This window comes from Zea mays, chromosome 1 (genome assembly GCF_902167145.1).
Source record: "Zea mays cultivar B73 chromosome 1, Zm-B73-REFERENCE-NAM-5.0, whole genome shotgun sequence".
Classification (NCBI taxonomy): Eukaryota; Viridiplantae; Streptophyta; class Magnoliopsida; order Poales; family Poaceae; genus Zea; species Zea mays.
In genome coordinates, this window is record NC_050096.1 from 297134441 (window position 1) to 297151729 (window position 17289).

The following is a 17289-nucleotide window of genomic DNA, read 5'->3' on the forward strand; positions in this document are numbered from 1 at the left end:
AGAAGGGCTCACAGCAGCTCTGCATTCCAGAACCTATATCCTCTCACATGTCACAAACGAGGTTAACTAGGTGATAGACGTTCAAACAGTACGATACAACGAAGCACTGACTCCCACTTGTCTCGCAAGATAAAAAAAAATCGCAGCAAATGATTCGATGCAATTACCACCGATTGGTACATACTAAGTGACACAACTATGCATGCGCCTAGTTTGTTCATCAGCACTGTAACGATCAGATAAAATGTACAGACCTTTACAAACGTTCTCTGGACTACGGTTCCCTTTTCAAAAGGACAACCAGATTTGAAGTTTTACAGGGGCGGGGGGAATTTGTAGGATCATCTTGGTATGCTTCCTTCATTGAAGCAGTGCTTTATTGAAATGGAACAAGAAAATCGATAGCTTTGATGCTGAAACAAAGGCAGAACAGTCTCAAAGGTCATAGCTTGCTGCGATTTGAGAGTTCCTGCGCGAGCTGATCCCTCAGAACCCTTCTCAGCAGCTTGTTCGAAGCCGTTCTCGGGAACTCAGCGACGACTTTGACATAGCTCACCTGTATGTAAAGGATCAATTGATGGTTCCAGTGGTACACATGTTCGTCAGATCATTTGACGTCAGTGGGGGGGGGGGGGGGGCAGAAAGGGGAAGAAGGTCGTATGTATACCTTGAAGAGAGGATTGAGGTTCTTCTGAATGGCAGTCTGGAACTTCCTCTTGAGAAGATTCACGTCGTACTGGGCCGATCTATCTTTTAGCACCGCCAAGATGGCTAGATGTTCTGGTCCCCCACCGGAAGGTTTGATGCTAACTGCTGCTGTTTCTAGCAGACACTCGTCAGCTCTGTTGCACACCCGTTCTATCTCTACTGAACTGGTCTGCATATGCAGGAGATACATGTTAGGCAGAATTTGCTGAAGAACTTGTAATTGACCGAAACACACCACTAAACCGATAATTTGTCGAGTACCATTATAAAATTCGTGTTTTCTCTTTGCCGCTGGACACTGTTTATTAAAATAATCATTCTCGTGGCTTAGGAGAAAGAAAGACACGTGAATAGATCATGTTGCCCGTGCAACCCTCTTCCACCTCTCTTCTCCATTGGTTTGGACAGCCGACTGACACCGGGGCAAGCCTGGCTCCGGCGGCCGGAGCCCGGAGGCATCGGTGGGTGCAGGGCCATGCGAGGCCACCAGCACAGGGCCACAAGGGGCCACATAGCATATGGTGCGGGGCCCCACGAGGCGTGAGACCACCCGTATAGGTGTACATTTGGGCCGGACCTGATGGGTCAGCCCGAAGCACGTAAAAAAAGCACGGCCAGGCATGACACGACCCAAAATATTTTAGTGTCGTGCTTGCACGGCCCGATATATCTCGGACCGAGTTTGGACCGAGATCGCGGCTCATGGGCGGGCACGAGCATGGCCCATTTAAGGTAGGCACGAAATGACCCATATAGAGGCACGAAATGGCATATATCTCTAATATACTTAAATCAACAGTTTCAACGGTCATCTCGCGTCATCTTTTTATAAATAACCCCTCATAGCTATTTCAAATTAACCCGTTACACGCGCGTCCGGTCCGCGCAACCAACATCCACGTCCCAAAACACACCTCCACATATAGATGGCTAAACGGCAACCCAGCATGGACCAGATGCCCGCGGACCACAGCTCTGGCCCAGGCACGTCATGCCGACTTGCTGACTGTGCCGGCCCGACCCGTTAGGCCGTCGGTCCATTTGATTAAATCAGCGTAAAATGTTAAAAAACGGCGTAGGAGGTGAAGTTTGAACTTATGCCCTGATGGAAGAAGGGCGGGAGATACTGGGTGAAGTTGTCTAACCAGTAGAACATCATGCTCAAATGTTTTTAATATTGAATATAAATTGTATATATGTATATATGTTTTTTGTAAAATAAAAAATATATAATCGTGTCGGGCCTGACCAGCATTATGGACCGAGGCTACAGCTCAAGCACGACACGACGTTCTTGGCTCTTGCAAGCATTATGTCGTTTCTGATACCACATTGGCGCAATTGACTCCATGGTGTTTGAGGTTGCTGGATTGGATGGAGCAACAATGATTTGTCACACTAACCGTAAAATGGAAGGTTATTTGTTGGTTTTAAACGTTAGTAATTGCTACGAATTAGCATAATTTATATGGAGCGCATCCAATTTTTATTGATGCCTGACTTTAGCAACCACTCCATATTTTGATCTATCTTTTTTATAAGTTTGAGTTCATGTGACTTATTTTAGAAACTTGAGCTCACAAACTTTCTTTTATTTGGTCTCTGTATGGTGGAATTATGTCATTCTATAATCTATTTTCGTTCAGTCAGTCGTTGTGAACTCTCTTCTAATCGCCCACTTCATTGGTCGTGTTGTACCAAGACATATTGGATGGAGTAAACAATAACATTAGTTAGCCAAATCAAAAAAATATTATACGGAGAGCGGAGACAATCAATAAAAAATCTTGAGATTTTTTTGGTGGATAGTTTACGTGAGTATTATTGTAAACCGTTGCAACGAACGGGCAACCGACTAGTATTTATTAAAACCACACTTTCATGTACTTGATAAAGAACACAAAGCTAAAGATAATGCTAGTTAGATGTTTTTTGTAGCTTTTAATTAGAGTATGTGATGTAATTTTACTTTTGTTATGAATATTAGATAATAAACTGAACTTACAAACTTTGTATAGAGCTGATTATACTCTTTTTCCTTCTAACAAAATGATTTGTAAACGAGTTAGTCATTGCATAGCTCTGGTAACTTTAATACAAATATTAAGTTTGTTTTGTTCAAATTTATTTGGCTTATCTTTTATTTGTTTTATTAAATTTGTTTTGAATTTAGGGCTTTGATGTGAATTCCGGACCCTGATGTGAATTTCGGGCAAAAAAATGAATTTCAGACCCTAATGTGAATTTCGGGCCGCCCAAAATGAACCCGACACATTTAAGCAATTACGTGTCGGGTCGTAGGCCGAGGGCTAGGCCCGTGGGACGGTCCAGCACGGCCCGAAATTCAAACGGGCCGGGACGCTCCGAAATTCAAACAATACGTGTCTTTTCGGGCTTGCTGGGCGGCCCGAATGTACACCTATAGCCACCGGTGCAGGGCCGCAACAGGGGCGCAGGTCATTGGCTGCCCTCGCTGCCTGTTGGCGCCGAACTGCATCTCCGCGTGCCGCAGTCGGACCAGGGGCAACACCAGTGCCTGCTGGCCGCAGGCGACGACGAGGGTATAGAACATGGCGTGGCAAGCGCGGAGAAGATGGATGCACCGGTGGCCGGCGGAGTGCAGGGGTGAGGTGAAGGCCAAGGGAAGCCGTTAGCTGCGCAGAGGGGAGGCCAATGGTGTTCGGTGCCACAGGTTGACGACAAGAGCAAAGAAGACATTTCTCTTACCTTTCTTCCGAAAACTAGAAATAAATAAAATACTAGCAAAATATTATAAGTATAGAGTATAAAATATAAAGACATATGTGTTATATTGGATATGTGGATGTCAATATGGTTTGGAGCCATCAATTCCTCATTTATGTATAATTTTAGCTTTTTACCGTTTAGGAACAGTGGAAACTGATGTTTTGTATGTAGTAGAGAAGAGAAGTAGAGATAATTATTCAAATGCCTTTCGGTAAAGAACCACTAATTTGTAATGGTATATGTTGGCAGGTTATGGTTTCCTTCATGTAACACAAGGATGATATTAAATGATTGAACACTTTGGAAGAGGGGCCTCCAACCTTAATTCCACCGAGGTTCATGGTGTCATCCGCCCTTCCCTGTACAATATAGTACCCGCCTACTGTCCTCTGGATTATATCTCCATGTCGTCTGAGTTGCTATAACACAATTGGAAAGAAAGATTATTTCACCAGTTTGTTTCATAACTAATACCTTTCAATGGGATGCATTGAATTTAGTACTTCAATTTAGTCCAGCAAACAAATATACAAGTGAACAATGCTGATATTGTATACGTTCTGTGAAAGAAAATTCATGACAGACTGTAGTATATACTAGATAGCCAAGTAGGCAAGTAGCATCATATCCACAGTTTTTGTAATAAAATCAAATAGGAAACACTTACTTAATAAATATACAAACAAGAAGATATGCAAGTCCATACCCTTCCTTTATAAATGGGCATTCCATCGAAGTAAACCTTGTCATGATCAGCGTTGAGAAGCCGATCAGTAGCACCAAAATACAAAGGGAAGAGACCCACTTCTCCAGAGCAAGGTATATCATCAGGCTATCATAGTCAATTTAGCTGGTTATGCCTCGAACGCATTAAACAAAACGGAAATTTAAGGGACAATACTTACATACGGAGTTCCCTGTTCATCAAGTATGACAAACCCAGTGGACATTGATGCGCCACTAAAAGCTCCAAAGGCCTGCGGTCGCAGAAGACTCCCTTGAATGTATGAGGATGCCAACTCTGTGCCTCCACAGCACTCAACAATGGGCTTGTATGAGGCACGCGAAGTTAGCCACAGGTTGTCATCAATATCAGAAGCCTCCCCCGTTGTGCCTAGTACTCTGCAAGAATAATAATTTACCTGTCCTTCTACCAGGTTGTGATGAAGATGGATATATTCTGATTGGGCCACTCACCTGATTTTGGTCCAGTCAAGCCCTTCAGCGCAGTTCCCAGCTTTCCATGACTTCACCAAGCTAGGCACACTTCCTAATACAGTCACACCAGCATCCTGCAAAATATTTTGGAGGAATTCATCGCTCAGCATTTGCTAAAAGCCATCCTAAAAAAAAAACAGCATATAGCATTGAAGAAAAAAGAATTTTCAGGCATGTCAAGTTTTTTTAAAAAAAACATAGTAGTGTGTCAAGGTTTAAGGTTGGGTGGTTATCCAGTAGAGGTATGCTAGATCTGTCAACAAACAAATGTGAAGTAAGATATGTCCATGCTACGTGCAAGGTGACTAATGGAACATAACATATTGAACCTCAAAACTTACAGAACTACAATATATGCAAGTGGCATTGGCAAGGGTGGATCCTTTTAGCAGCTGAAAAACAGATGATGGTGCACACTATGCCAAACATACCTGTACAAATTTGCAGAAATCGCGTCCAAGTGGAGATCCATGGTATAAAGCCAAAGTTGCCCCAGTCAGAAAGCATGAGTAGATGATTATTGGTCCCATAACCCAGCCCAGATTAGTAGGCCAGCAACCTATGTCACACGGACGAACATCCAAATGTGCCCAGGTATCGGATGCACATCTTATGGGAGAAAGTTGTGTCCACGGTATTGCTTTTGGCTCCCCTTCACAAGGAAAAAATGGAACATAAAATATCAAATGTGAACCTCAAAAGCGAGCAAGCCGGCAAGCAGAAAAGGGAAAAGGAAGAGGGTTCTAGGACATACCGGTTGTTCCTGAAGAAAATAGTATATTAGTTAGTGCATCCACAGATTGATAAACTGGAGAATATGAAGATGACCTGCAAACCCAATAGATATATGTACCTTATATGAAGAGATCGCCTTTATTTTGCAATGAAATTGTGCTCAATTTTATGAAATAAGAATTTCAGGATCGCCAAAGCTCAAATATCCATCTATTCATGTGTGACAAAGAGACAGAAAATTGAGCACCTACCTTCCAGCAGCGTGAGAAAGAAAATCTTTCCAGGACATATCACCATCCCTTAGCATAATTCCAAGAGAATCTCCAATTGCAGGAATCACAACAGCTTTAGATGAAGTCCCTTGTATGACACGGCTGAAGAATGGAATTATTATGAACTGCTCAGATGTGTGGTGATGATTATTATGCAAAGTACGTTAGTTCAGTTAAGGATAAGGTATATATAAAGATGTCCAACTAATGTAAGCAGATGGTTCCATAGGACTAGATCTTATTTAACTACAAACTGTAAAAATTACATATTAGCTACAAAATTGTATAGGAAAACACAAGTTCTCCTTTTTTTAAAAAAAAATGGGCAGATTAATTTACCAGAGCATGAATTTGAACTAACTGATCAGTCATACCTGTACAATGGAACTTTCTTCCCTCCTCTAACAATGAAATCCTGAAGTTTGTGTACTTCAGAATGAGCCCACATATATAGTATACTAAACAGATATACCATGAAAGTCTTTGTTAATCTCTCACCTGGGTAAAAATTGCCTTTGCTTTGGAGACACCCATACGACTACCAATCTCCTGAGGTGCAAAACTATCTGCTATAGATACAACAACAAAACCACCAAGGATGATCGCCAAATATATGATGACTGCATTGCATGTCATAGGCGTGTCTATTGCAATCGGGTCCCCCTTCTCAAATATGGCATCTAAGGCATGTGCGACAGTTCTGAAGAAAGGAAATAGCAACACAGAAAGACACAATGAAGAATAATTTACAGAAAAAAGAGTGTACTTCAACTCTTTGTTTGGAAATGACAAACACACATCACTTGACTGCGAAGCTCCTTCAGTGACATTCGGTTCACTGGATAATCATCAAGGCCTTCATCCCTCCAAATGATAGCTGTACTGTCATCTGTCCTCTTCAGGGAAGGACAAGGCAACAGACAGCACTCAGCGATGTTGAGCACTGCACCTTGAAGCCATGTCCCCCCTTTCTTTGATCTATCTGACGTACTTAGAATTGACATTGGTTCTTGTTTAAACTTGACTGCGAGTTGCTTTAGCACCATTGACCAGTAGACCTGAAAAGGAAATCACCTAGGAGGCTAGGATCACACTGTTGAATGCAGAATAAAATAAGAAAGGAAAACTAAGTCCAGATAATCACTTTATGATGTACTAATAAAGAACAAAAAAAAAAGAGAAAGAAAGAGAATATCCTTGAAGTGTTTTTTGGCTTTTACTTATACATATTTGTCTGATTTAGAGAAACTGACCTCTTGGTTCTCTACGGAAAACCTGTAAAAGTGGTTAAAACTTGATATAGGATCCCTGTATGATGATCCTAACAGCTTTGGTCCATTTACTTCCATCAATCTCCCCAGGTTCGTTTGCTTACAGTCAGTTCTGCGAGAATCGAGAAACACTTATGCCACTAATTACATGCAGCATACTCGATATTAGATACAGAAAAAAACTGGAAAAAAAAAGCATCGACAGCCTAGCTAGCTGCTTGGTAGTTGGTACTGCTTGAGATTTGCAGTGCATGTCATAGTCACATCGCACAAACAGTAAAGCTGGGCGAATTTGGCAAACAGATGGGTGCAACTGCAAGCTAAGCTACTAGAAATCAAGCTGCCTTGTCCACGTCACGAAATCACTAAAGAGGGCGACCGGCGACCGACTTACGGTGACGGGAACCAGTACGGCGGCGGGCCCCGGGCGGCGCGGTCCCACCCGGCGTAGGCGGAGTAGTAGACGAGCTGGTGGAGCGCGTGCGGGTGCTCCGGCCGCAGCACCCCCGCCGCGGCCACGGCCGCCCACACGGCGTCCCCGGAGGCGGCTGCCGAGCCCGCGGCGGAGCGGAGCGCGGCGTGGAACGCGGCCGCGTCGGCTGCGGCGAGCCCCGCGGCCTCCACGTCGCGCGGCTGGATCTCCCACACGCTCCCCCTCGCGCTCGCCGCCATGGTGGCCGCCCGCGCTCGCGGCTAGCGATCGCCTCTTGCGGGTTTCTCGCTCTGCAGCCGGACTGCCGCCTGCGCTGCTGCCCCCCTGTAGCGTCCGTTTCTGTGCGCGCCGCGCGGAAGCCGAGCAGTCGCAGGCTCGGGCAGTTGGGTGGGTGGCTGGGTTCGAGTAGGTAGGAGGTGCGGTCTGGGACTGGGAGATGAGCTCCGGCGCGTGCGGCCGAGTGCCGTTCGGTAGAGCTCGCGTGCGGAGCTGACTACGTGGCGCCATTGGATGCATAAAACAAAATAAAAGGTTGTTTTAAACTACTCAATCACTCAGCTTATATAAAAAAGTTGTTGATTTACAACCATTCTGAAGTTCTGATACTGCAGGTGCTGGTTGGTTCAATTCTGATTTGAACGAACGCGCGTTGTTGAAGAAGCGAGCCGGCGCTGGTGTTTTAAGATTCTGACATACGTTTCTTTGCCTTTCGCAATGAGAATAAACGTGTTCGACGTTTGCCGGGCTTTTCTTGTCGGCACACACTTTTCTTATCGATGATCAGATTATAATCGGAAACAAACACGCCCGTTGACGACGTGCAGAAGGAAATGGTGGCCGAATTTTTTACATCTTGGCCATTTTTTAGAGAAAAAAATCATGTTTGGATTTATGAAAATTTAATGTCATTTTTAGATTTTTTTTGTTTGACCTCATAGCATATAACACCAAAGTAACACAGTTCGTCGCCATAAATTATGACGCCGAGGTATATGTTGTGCTGGTACAACCCGGACGCCGTGGCGCCTACGTGTCACCGAACTCAGCGTCATAGATTGTAGCACCGATATTTGACCGGTGGAAAGGAGACGCCATTGCCGCTCCGTGCTGTCCAGCTGCCTGGGGCCGAAAGAAGTTTAAAAGCGATGGCCGTTGGCTGTCAAGCGTCGAGCGATCTCCAAGCGAGCAAGCCATTCAGGATCAGGAGACATGACTTTTCGTTTCAGGAATCACGCGAGAGCCTTTTCGGGATCTCCCTGCGAGGCCGCGGCTGCCGGCCCTGGTTTCCTCCGCATGGACAGGAGATTTGCCCGGCAGGCGGCAGCGGCATCTCTGCGCAAAGGCGACAAGCGGACTGCGGCGCGCCTGTGCCTGCTGGCTGCTGCGAGATGAAAACAGTGAGGCTCAGGCCCTGCGCCATCACGTGCACAGGACGTTAATGCTTTTATTTATATATCGTTGCAGCCAGCAAACTCCATTCCAGCATTCCCGGCACACGTACAGACCCGACGAGTACTCAGTAGAAAAGTGCTAACTAATCGATCTCGGCGCAAGATGGTGGTGGCTATTGCCTACTAGGGCTGTACGGGCGGCCACTATCGCATGGAGCAGCAACACAGTTGTGCTACCGCCATGTTCAATCCGCCATTCCGCCTGGCCCCACTATAGAGACGTAGGGATAGAGGTGACAATACGCTTTAAATTTTACGCTATAAAATCTAAGTATCATATTATATTAGAATTGAGTCTTTTTTTAAAACTAAAAAATTATTTAGAATTCTACAATTTTATGAAGAAGCATTTAGATCGTGATCCATTATCATCCCTACGTAGGTATCGGTGCTCAACTGACAAGCTTGGATAGTCTTTTGAGTTTCACAAGGGCATGTACAATGGTGTTTAATGTAGAGGTTTATGAAGTGTTTAAAGGGTATTTGTAGAAAAAAAAACGTGGAACTGTATCTCCGTTGTGAAGAAGCGTCTCTGACTCTTAACCCAAGTAGCAACAGACGACTCGCTTCCCACTGTACGAAATAATCGTCTGTTCTATCGATCCAGTGTTGTACAAGCGCATTTACTTCTATATTTGTTAATAGACTATATTTATAGATACTTCATTGTATAATAGTCTCTTAATTGTTTTTTGTGCTTGGAGAACCGTTTTGGTGTCTCTCCATTATACATGCCCTATGTGTTTCTAAGCACAAGAGACAACTAAAAGACTCTATTATACAATAGAGTGTATAAATGTAGTCTATTAATAAATACAGAAGTAAATGCGCTTGTACAACATCAGATCGATAAAATGGACGACTAATTCTTACAGTGGAAAGTGGGGCGCCTGTTGCTATTTGGATTACGAGTTAGAGACATATCTTCAGACGGAGAGATGGTTCCACGATTTGTAAATAACCCTTTAGATACCTCAAAAGCTTCTACATTAAATACCACTGTACATGCCCTAAGAACATTCGCAACAAATAGATTCTTGTACAGTACTGTTTTCGAGGCTACCACGTCAAACATCTATCTAGAAAATAGTGTATTTCATCTTCATAATAAAACTCTCTTATCTTCTATAAAGGCCTCTTTAGAATGCATGAATTTCATAAAAATCAATTTATTTTCAGAAAAAAAGAAATGAAAAAAAAACGTATTGCAAAGGAGGCCTAAAACTCTTTCATATCTCTTCGATACGTCATCTTATTTGCTTATATGACATGTTGTTTAATACTTCTTTCATCTAAGTATATAAAACGTAACCACATCAGATTTAAAGAACAAAAAATGTATTTAATTCTATTTATCAACACTAGTGCTATTGCATTGATGTACGTAGAGAGCACCTATATTGCTAGGCAAAAAAATAGTTATGCCTTATATTATAGGATAGAGGGAGTAAGTATGGAACTCTCACTAAAAGCAAGGTTAATAATACAACCAACTACTGATTATAAGATTTTTTGTAGCTAACCACTTAGCCCACATGTATTAGCTCTTAATTATTAACATATGGTCCACTTATAAAGTTTTTTGGTTCTTCTGTCTACACCAACTATAAATTTATTATCTGCTTCTCTTTTCTCTTCCCTACATTAGCATTTAGCCTGCCTCCATGTCACTATTTTGCTCGTTTGCAACATGTTATTATACTTGCTTTAAGAATAGCCTAACAACCCGTTTGGATCGTTCAATTAAATTTCATTCTAATAATAGTAATTTAGGCATATATCAATTAAGCTAATTCAGTTTTATGTAAAATATGTGTATACTATTATTAGCAAGATTTCGAAGATATTTATGTGTTATATATTTTTAATATAAAGGAGTGGTACAAAGAATGTCATGTAAGTTACAGAATAGAAACAAATTCTACTAATGCGTAAAATTATTTCTCATCCTCCAACCCAATGAATTTGATAGTCTTATATCTGAACTTTGGAAAACGGTGGAATATCAAATTCAAAATTAAATAAGTTACTTTATTAAGTAAATTTCAATTTCTATAAAATGAAGGGATCAAACATCCTGTAAGAGAAAAGTACAGCTACCCGGGGTTTTCGGATCTAAATGTTCGTGAAATATATGGAAGATCACTCTAACCTTTTTGGAGATCCACTGTCCACTCGAACAATCCCATAATAACCGTCATCGGTAGAGCACAACCTCTAGCGCAAGCCTGGGGCCCTTTATACTCTATTCATTCCAAGCTTTTGTCTAAAAGCATAGTTTTTAATTAATACCTAGGCATAATTGTACACAAACTATGTATAAAGAAAACTCAACACAGTTTAGAACCGAAGAAACCAAGCATTTGTGCTGGGGGGAGGGGGTGAACCAAACATCTTATTGTCAATTTCTATCTTGAATTTTGTAATTTTATCTAAGTCTAAAAGGTACATTGTGACCAAAGATGGATTTTTTTTCAATCAATATTTACATATATTCGAATCCAGGATGACATTGCCGAGCGACCGGAGCAAAATTTCGCAATGACTGATCTTCGTGGTAGGAACTTCTTTGAGTCATTGTATTTTTCTGTTCATACGAAGGAAACAAATATGTGATTTGCCAAATTGGAAAATAGAAATGAAGCCCTTTTTGTTCAGTCTATCTGGACTTTTTGTATAATAGGAATTAATTAGAATATTATATTCTAAGTATTTCGTTCGGTCTAGGAACAGAACGTCAAAATATTCCTTGACTTGAATAAAATCTGGAATTGTGTTGTATAAGTGAACATGAATTTATTTTACTAAGCATTTTGGGCACATGAGCGGATGAGCCAGGTAAAATAAATAGTGCCAAATAGTAGGAAGGCAGCAATGTAAAAAACAAATGTGTCTTGACAAATGCACATAAAAGTAAGCAGACACTTGTAACTGCGCTAGGTATCATGAAATTTCCTCAGCATATTTTGCAAACATACAAAAAAAACTGCATTGGCAACAGAATGAATGTTTTCCACAGCATATTTTCTTTATTGAACAAATGACTGCAGTGTTGGATACCCTCTTTACTGTTTGGCCTCTGGTTCTTTCTTCTCCAGGTACCTGCGAAAATCAAACTCTGACATCAATTTTTTTATGTGCTAGCTTCATTATTATCAAAAAGATAAATAGGACAAGAATCAGAACTAAAAAAAAGCTTTCGAAGGAAAACAGTTAGCCCAGTAAACTTGGCATTGAACTATTATGGTGAAGGAACAAATTCACATTACAAGCCTTACCCCTGAGACCTAGCCCAGCGAGATAACTGATAGAGCTGGACGCTTTCATTGGAAGCATGGCATGCCAGAAGCAAATAATTTCGGGGCTGTACCATCCATGCAAACCTCATAAAGAGTCCAGAATACACACACATGGCTGCATAAAAACTTAAGTATCAACAGCAGTTTGATGTGACCCATCAAATAGGCACTGTGAGACAATCCCTAGTAATTCACCTACCTGCTGTCATATTGCCAGATATCATTTCAGGAGGCTTGTTCATGTCAACCAAACCCTGCAAACCAAATACAGAATCAAAAGAGATCTAGTTTAGTTGAAGCAAAAGATATGTATATATATAGAGAGAGAGAGAGTTCAATGAAAGCACACACAACTTAGAGGGTAATGGAATCTAAATGTAAAATGCCAACTGTAATAAATATATACATAATTGTATGGTTATTTAGTTAATGTGTCCATCACAGGAATTTACCTAGAAATCTAATTACTTTTGCAGGCTAGGGTGAACAAGTTTACTAATTGAAATTTAGGGTGGTTTAGTTAGAACAAGAGAAATGGTCAGGTCAAACATTCGTTACTTAGCACCCGTGAGAAAACAATCTGATGATAGATAGTTGCTGAACATGGAGTAACTCAGAATGATAGCTATCACTGCATTTTTATGCTAGCTTACCCCTACCACCAGAAGAAACAATTTAGAGTAACCCAAGGTACAGTCAAACATTATCAAAGTATTAACACACAAAAGGAAGATGGCCCTTTAAAATATTAACAGTTAGAACAGATTACACCACGCAACCTAGTACCCAATAGCTTGAACGCCGATATTAACCCATCTGGTAAGTTCAGCTGAATACAATTCGCAGGCACCTTGGAATATACCTAGAACAAGACATCTAAGACTGTACGTCTGTAATTGTGCACTTATTGAATTAGGGCTTGTTTGGAGCAAGGGGATTGAGTGGGCTAAAATCCCTTGAGCCCCTTCTCCCAAACAAACCATTAAGTTGTCAGTCCAATGAAGGCCCAATCACATAGAAGAGAAATACACAGAAAACAGGAACCTTGTGCCTTAGCATCTTAGCTCCCAGAATAAAATCCTAACAACGTTTATCACACAGAAAACGGGTGCTCCGAATCCCTCACCCTAAACCCTATAAACAGATTGAATCAATTTTCAAGCTGACAGAACTCCAGCGCCGCCAGCATCGATATAATTGTGAAACTATGTTCGGCGCGTTGTTTAAGTCAACGAATCGCACAGGTTTGCGTAAGAGCCCAAGCATGATCCGCAGAGGCGTACCGCGATGACGAAGCCCCAGTTGGCGACAGGGCCCCAGAAGTGGGTGGTCTTGGGGCCGACGGGGCTGTTCAGGAACGATTTGAGCGCCGTCGCCATGGGGGGCGAGGAAGCAGTCGAGATCACCTGCACATGCCACGCATACCGAATCACCACATCGAATTCAACAACGGTAGCAGCGAAATCGGGGAGGGGGCGATCTCGACAGGACGTGTGACCAGCCGTAGCAAGATCCGCCAACCCGTAGGGGGAGGGATACCTAGCGCAGCTCTCGTCGACGCCGGCGGAAGAGACTGGTGAGGAACGGGGCAGGTAGAGAGGGAGAGAGAGAGAGAGAGAGATAGAGGATGTTGCAGTTGGGGAACGGGAAGAGCGCAGGTGGATAGGCGGTATGTTGCCATCCAACGGTGGAGAGAGAGAGGACAACATACACAAATTCGAACAATCTTTTGGAAATTCTTGCATAATTTATTTATTCTACCCACGACTCTATCCGTCCACATAATTTAGTCGCTTTAGTTTAATCTAATTTAAACTATTTTAACTTTGAACAACAATATATATATAATTAAATTGTTTTAAACTAAAAGAATTGCATATTATGGTAGTTTATGTTATGATAAATCTATTAACTTTAAGTCTGGTATAATCGATCAAAATTGATAGTGATTGACTTACGACAAATCCAAAACGACTAAATCAGGGGGGCAGAGGGAGTAGGGCGCATTAGCTTTGTCCTGAACCGAATATTTTAGATTTAAGATTTGATGTAACATTGAAGGTTTCATTAGATGCACATACATTCTGACTAGCAAAGTTCATTTATGCTTAAATATAAAATACAAAAACATATACGTTATGCTGGCTAGGTTTGTATGAATGTCGATTTAGAATCAATAATCATAATTCAAATCATCATTTATGTCTAATTTTAGTTTTTTTATAACTTGAATGTGGGAGGAACGATTTAGAATCAATAGTCATAATTCAAATCCTCATTTATGTATAATTTTAGTTTTTTATATAATTTAAATGTGGGAGAAACGACGGCAGTGGAAATTGATGCTTTATGCTCGGAAATTCATAGTTCAATATCCGCAGATGAACCTACAACATGTATAACCGAGGCTTTTTTTCACGTTACAATACATGCATCAAATATTGCCTTTGTGGTACAACCGAGCACATTGTAGTATTGTATGGTTTAGGGCCGGGCCGTCGGTCAATCTTCGCTCTTGGGCCTCTCCTCTTCTTTCTTCTCAAAGAACCTGCACAGAACCATGCATATCCAAACATGGAGGATTGCAGTGCAAACAATATGTTCGTTACGTTGAGCTAGCTGTTGCGAGGTTGTAAAGAGCTTGAAAAGGCTATGAATGGAAGAAGCTACCAGAAAAGCCTCACTCACCCCTGCGCCCTAGCCCAGCGCGACAGCTGGTAGAGCTGAACGCACTCGTTGCAGCTGTGGGTTACCATGAGGAAATAGTTCCGAGGTCGCACCATCCACGCGAACCTGACGAAGAGCGCAGAGTACACGCACAACACTGCACGGAAACATGCATGAACATCCAGCGATGGAAGAGCTAGGAGACATCCCCCCAAGTGTTTTCACATACCTCCTGTCATGTTGCCGGATATCATCTCAGGAGGCTTTTTCGTGTCTGCCACGCTCTGCAAAATATATATGTATGTATATTAAAAGAAATCCTCAGGGTTCATTAGTTGTGTAATTGTAATGCAACGCCAAGCGTTAAATCCTGAGGTGGTGTTTGGATACTCCACTAAATTTTAGTCCACGACACATTAGATGTTTTGATGCTAGATAGAAATATTAAATATATTCTAATTACAAAACTAATTATATAGATAAGAACTAAACTGTAAAATGAATCTATTAAGCCTAATTGGTAAATATTTACTAATCATGAATTAACTATGGTTAACAAATTTATCTCATCATTTAACCTTGTATCTATATATTTAGTTTTATGATTAGGCTATATTTAATATTTGTAATCGTCATTCAAATGCCTGATTTGACATTGACTAAACTTTAGTGAGGAGAATCAAACACACCTAATAGTGAACGGAAACAAGTGTGAATCAGATATTGTGCTTTTAAAATTATTTCATAGTTAGAAGCTTTAGTGAAAAGTTAGCAAAGCCATTTCATTTTATTTAAATCCAGATAACATTTAAAAACAATGCAGGATATTACATTTGTATGTTTAAAATCAAACAAGATGTTTAAAAGACACTTGGGGTAGTGCCCTTTGTAGGGTTTGTTCGTTTTCCTCCCAATCCATATGGATTGGGTGAGATTTAGTATGTTTAAATCCTAGCCAAGTCAAAATCATTTATAATCTATTTCAATCTCATCCAATCTACATGGGATAAGAGGACGGTTTGGGGGGAGAAATGTCCTGTTTCATGTTCCACCCCTAAAACAACTTACAGAGCGTAGAGGTAAGACACATATGAGCTATCAGACTGAGTATCAATGATTGGAGTTCTATTATTTGGGTTGCAACTTGCATCCTAGCATGGGACAACATTTTATTTCTTTTTCTTTTTTGGATTGGATGTCAGATACTTTCAGACCGGATGAGCAAATAATTCGTTCCTTGATAAGAGAGTGATTTCATCAAATAATATACAATTGGTTTCGTCGATAGATTATCCATTACGTTACCAATATGTAAATCAAACGGTACGTAATAATGGAAGTCCAAAAGACGCTTGTTGAAGAAGGCAAATTAAAGGAGATGATGAATTAAAATAAAAGGATTAAAATAAAAGAAGAGATTCTGTCGGCGCTGTCAAGTGTCAACAGTGGGCTGCAGAGTTTTGTGGAGCTATTGTATGGTGCGTCTGTACTCTGTAGTGAGCGTTCATTCACAGTCTACGTGATTGGTTGCCTCAGCAACTCACGCATGGCGCGCACGGGCCTAGTTTGTGCCGGACTTCATTTTTCTGTGTTCCTGCGCATGCAACAAAAATAGTCTGATTTGGTATAAGATGCATCCACACATGCAGGCTCAACTATTCTCATGCAAGCATTCAATCAAAAGCTATGGCATAGTCAACGCATGCGCAGAACCAGGTTGGCGAGAAGCAGGCAACCAATCAGACCGAGTGGGATTCCGACCAGCAGGACTCGATTCGATCCGTATATAGAGGGGAGGGGGCATGCATGCTCAGCATCCATTTCCGAACTTACTGTTCGATTCAAAACACACCAGCAACTCAGCAAGTGCGACTGAGACAGACCGAGACGCTCATGCCTGAAGGGAGACGGTTCACGATCTGGAGCTAGAATTCTCTCGAGTCGCAGCGAGTGGAGAGGCCAAAGTCGTAAGAACAAAAAGCACGCCCGGCAAAGAATGAGATGAACTAACCCCGATGGAGTCGACAGGAGCACGTACCGCGAGGATGATGCCCCAGTTGGAGACGGGTCCCCAGAAGTGGGTCGTCTTGGGGCCCACTGGGCTATTCAGGAACGCCTTGAACGCCGCCGACATGGCTGGCGGCGAGCCCGGCGACGAGGAAGAAGGCTGGGTAAGGTACGATTCCGCGGAGTGGTTGGAGTAGAGTGAAAGAGTGATCGGGGGGATAGGGATGGGATGATGGCAGACGTACATATATAGAGACCCAGACGCCACTACCACTAGTGGCTATCACTAGTTTATACTGCCGCCCTGCCCGGCGGCTTTCACTACTGGCTTGAACTAGTTTACATTGCCGTCCGGTGGTCCGGCGGCTTTGGGAAGCAAATAGGTTAATCATACGGTCGACGTCGTGCTGACTGAAGAGATTAGGATCATGGAATTCGTTGCTCTGTGGCTAGTCAATTCAAATACGTTCCTTTTTTGTT

At 42.0% G+C, this 17289-nt stretch overlaps 3 protein-coding genes across 6 annotated transcripts; all 3 read right to left on the reverse strand.

Moving 5' to 3' along the window:
* Positions 1-215: 215 nt before the first annotated feature.
* LOC100194266 (putative acyl-activating enzyme 18 peroxisomal) lies at positions 216-7802 on the reverse strand. Its single transcript, NM_001359438.1, has 14 exons — positions 7347-7802; positions 6935-7064; positions 6480-6739; positions 6180-6381; positions 6056-6096; positions 5661-5783; positions 5429-5502; positions 5106-5326; positions 4654-4748; positions 4362-4578; positions 4163-4288; positions 3777-3875; positions 668-877; positions 216-556 (listed from the first exon to the last, which is right to left on the reverse strand). Exons 1-14 carry the CDS (start codon positions 7622-7624, stop codon positions 443-445), a joined length of 2190 nt encoding a protein of 729 aa, NP_001346367.1. The 5' UTR covers positions 7625-7802; the 3' UTR covers positions 216-442.
* Positions 7803-11680: 3878 nt separating this feature from the next.
* LOC542696 (uncharacterized protein) lies at positions 11681-13801 on the reverse strand. The gene is made up of 5 exons (NM_001112212.2): positions 13675-13801; positions 13419-13541; positions 12335-12389; positions 12115-12250; positions 11681-11938 (listed from the first exon to the last, which is right to left on the reverse strand). The coding sequence occupies exons 2-5, from the start codon at positions 13512-13514 to the stop codon at positions 11902-11904; spliced, it is 324 nt and encodes a 107-aa protein (NP_001105682.2). The 5' UTR covers positions 13515-13541; positions 13675-13801; the 3' UTR covers positions 11681-11901.
* Positions 13802-14464: 663 nt separating this feature from the next.
* LOC100281867 (uncharacterized) lies at positions 14465-17029 on the reverse strand. 4 transcript variants are annotated; one of them, NR_174937.1, is made up of 4 exons: positions 16841-17029; positions 15032-16396; positions 14824-14959; positions 14465-14683 (listed from the first exon to the last, which is right to left on the reverse strand). NR_174937.1 is itself a non-coding variant. In NM_001154787.2 (4 exons), the coding sequence occupies exons 1-4, from the start codon at positions 16934-16936 to the stop codon at positions 14638-14640; spliced, it is 333 nt and encodes a 110-aa protein (NP_001148259.1). In that variant the 5' UTR covers positions 16937-17029; the 3' UTR covers positions 14465-14637. The 4 variants fall into 4 exon arrangements, 2 of the variants coding, with proteins under 2 accessions (NP_001148259.1, NP_001388258.1); NR_174936.1 differs by having other exon boundaries at positions 16814-17029; NM_001154787.2 differs by having other exon boundaries at positions 15032-15086.
* Positions 17030-17289: the final 260 nt, after the last annotated feature.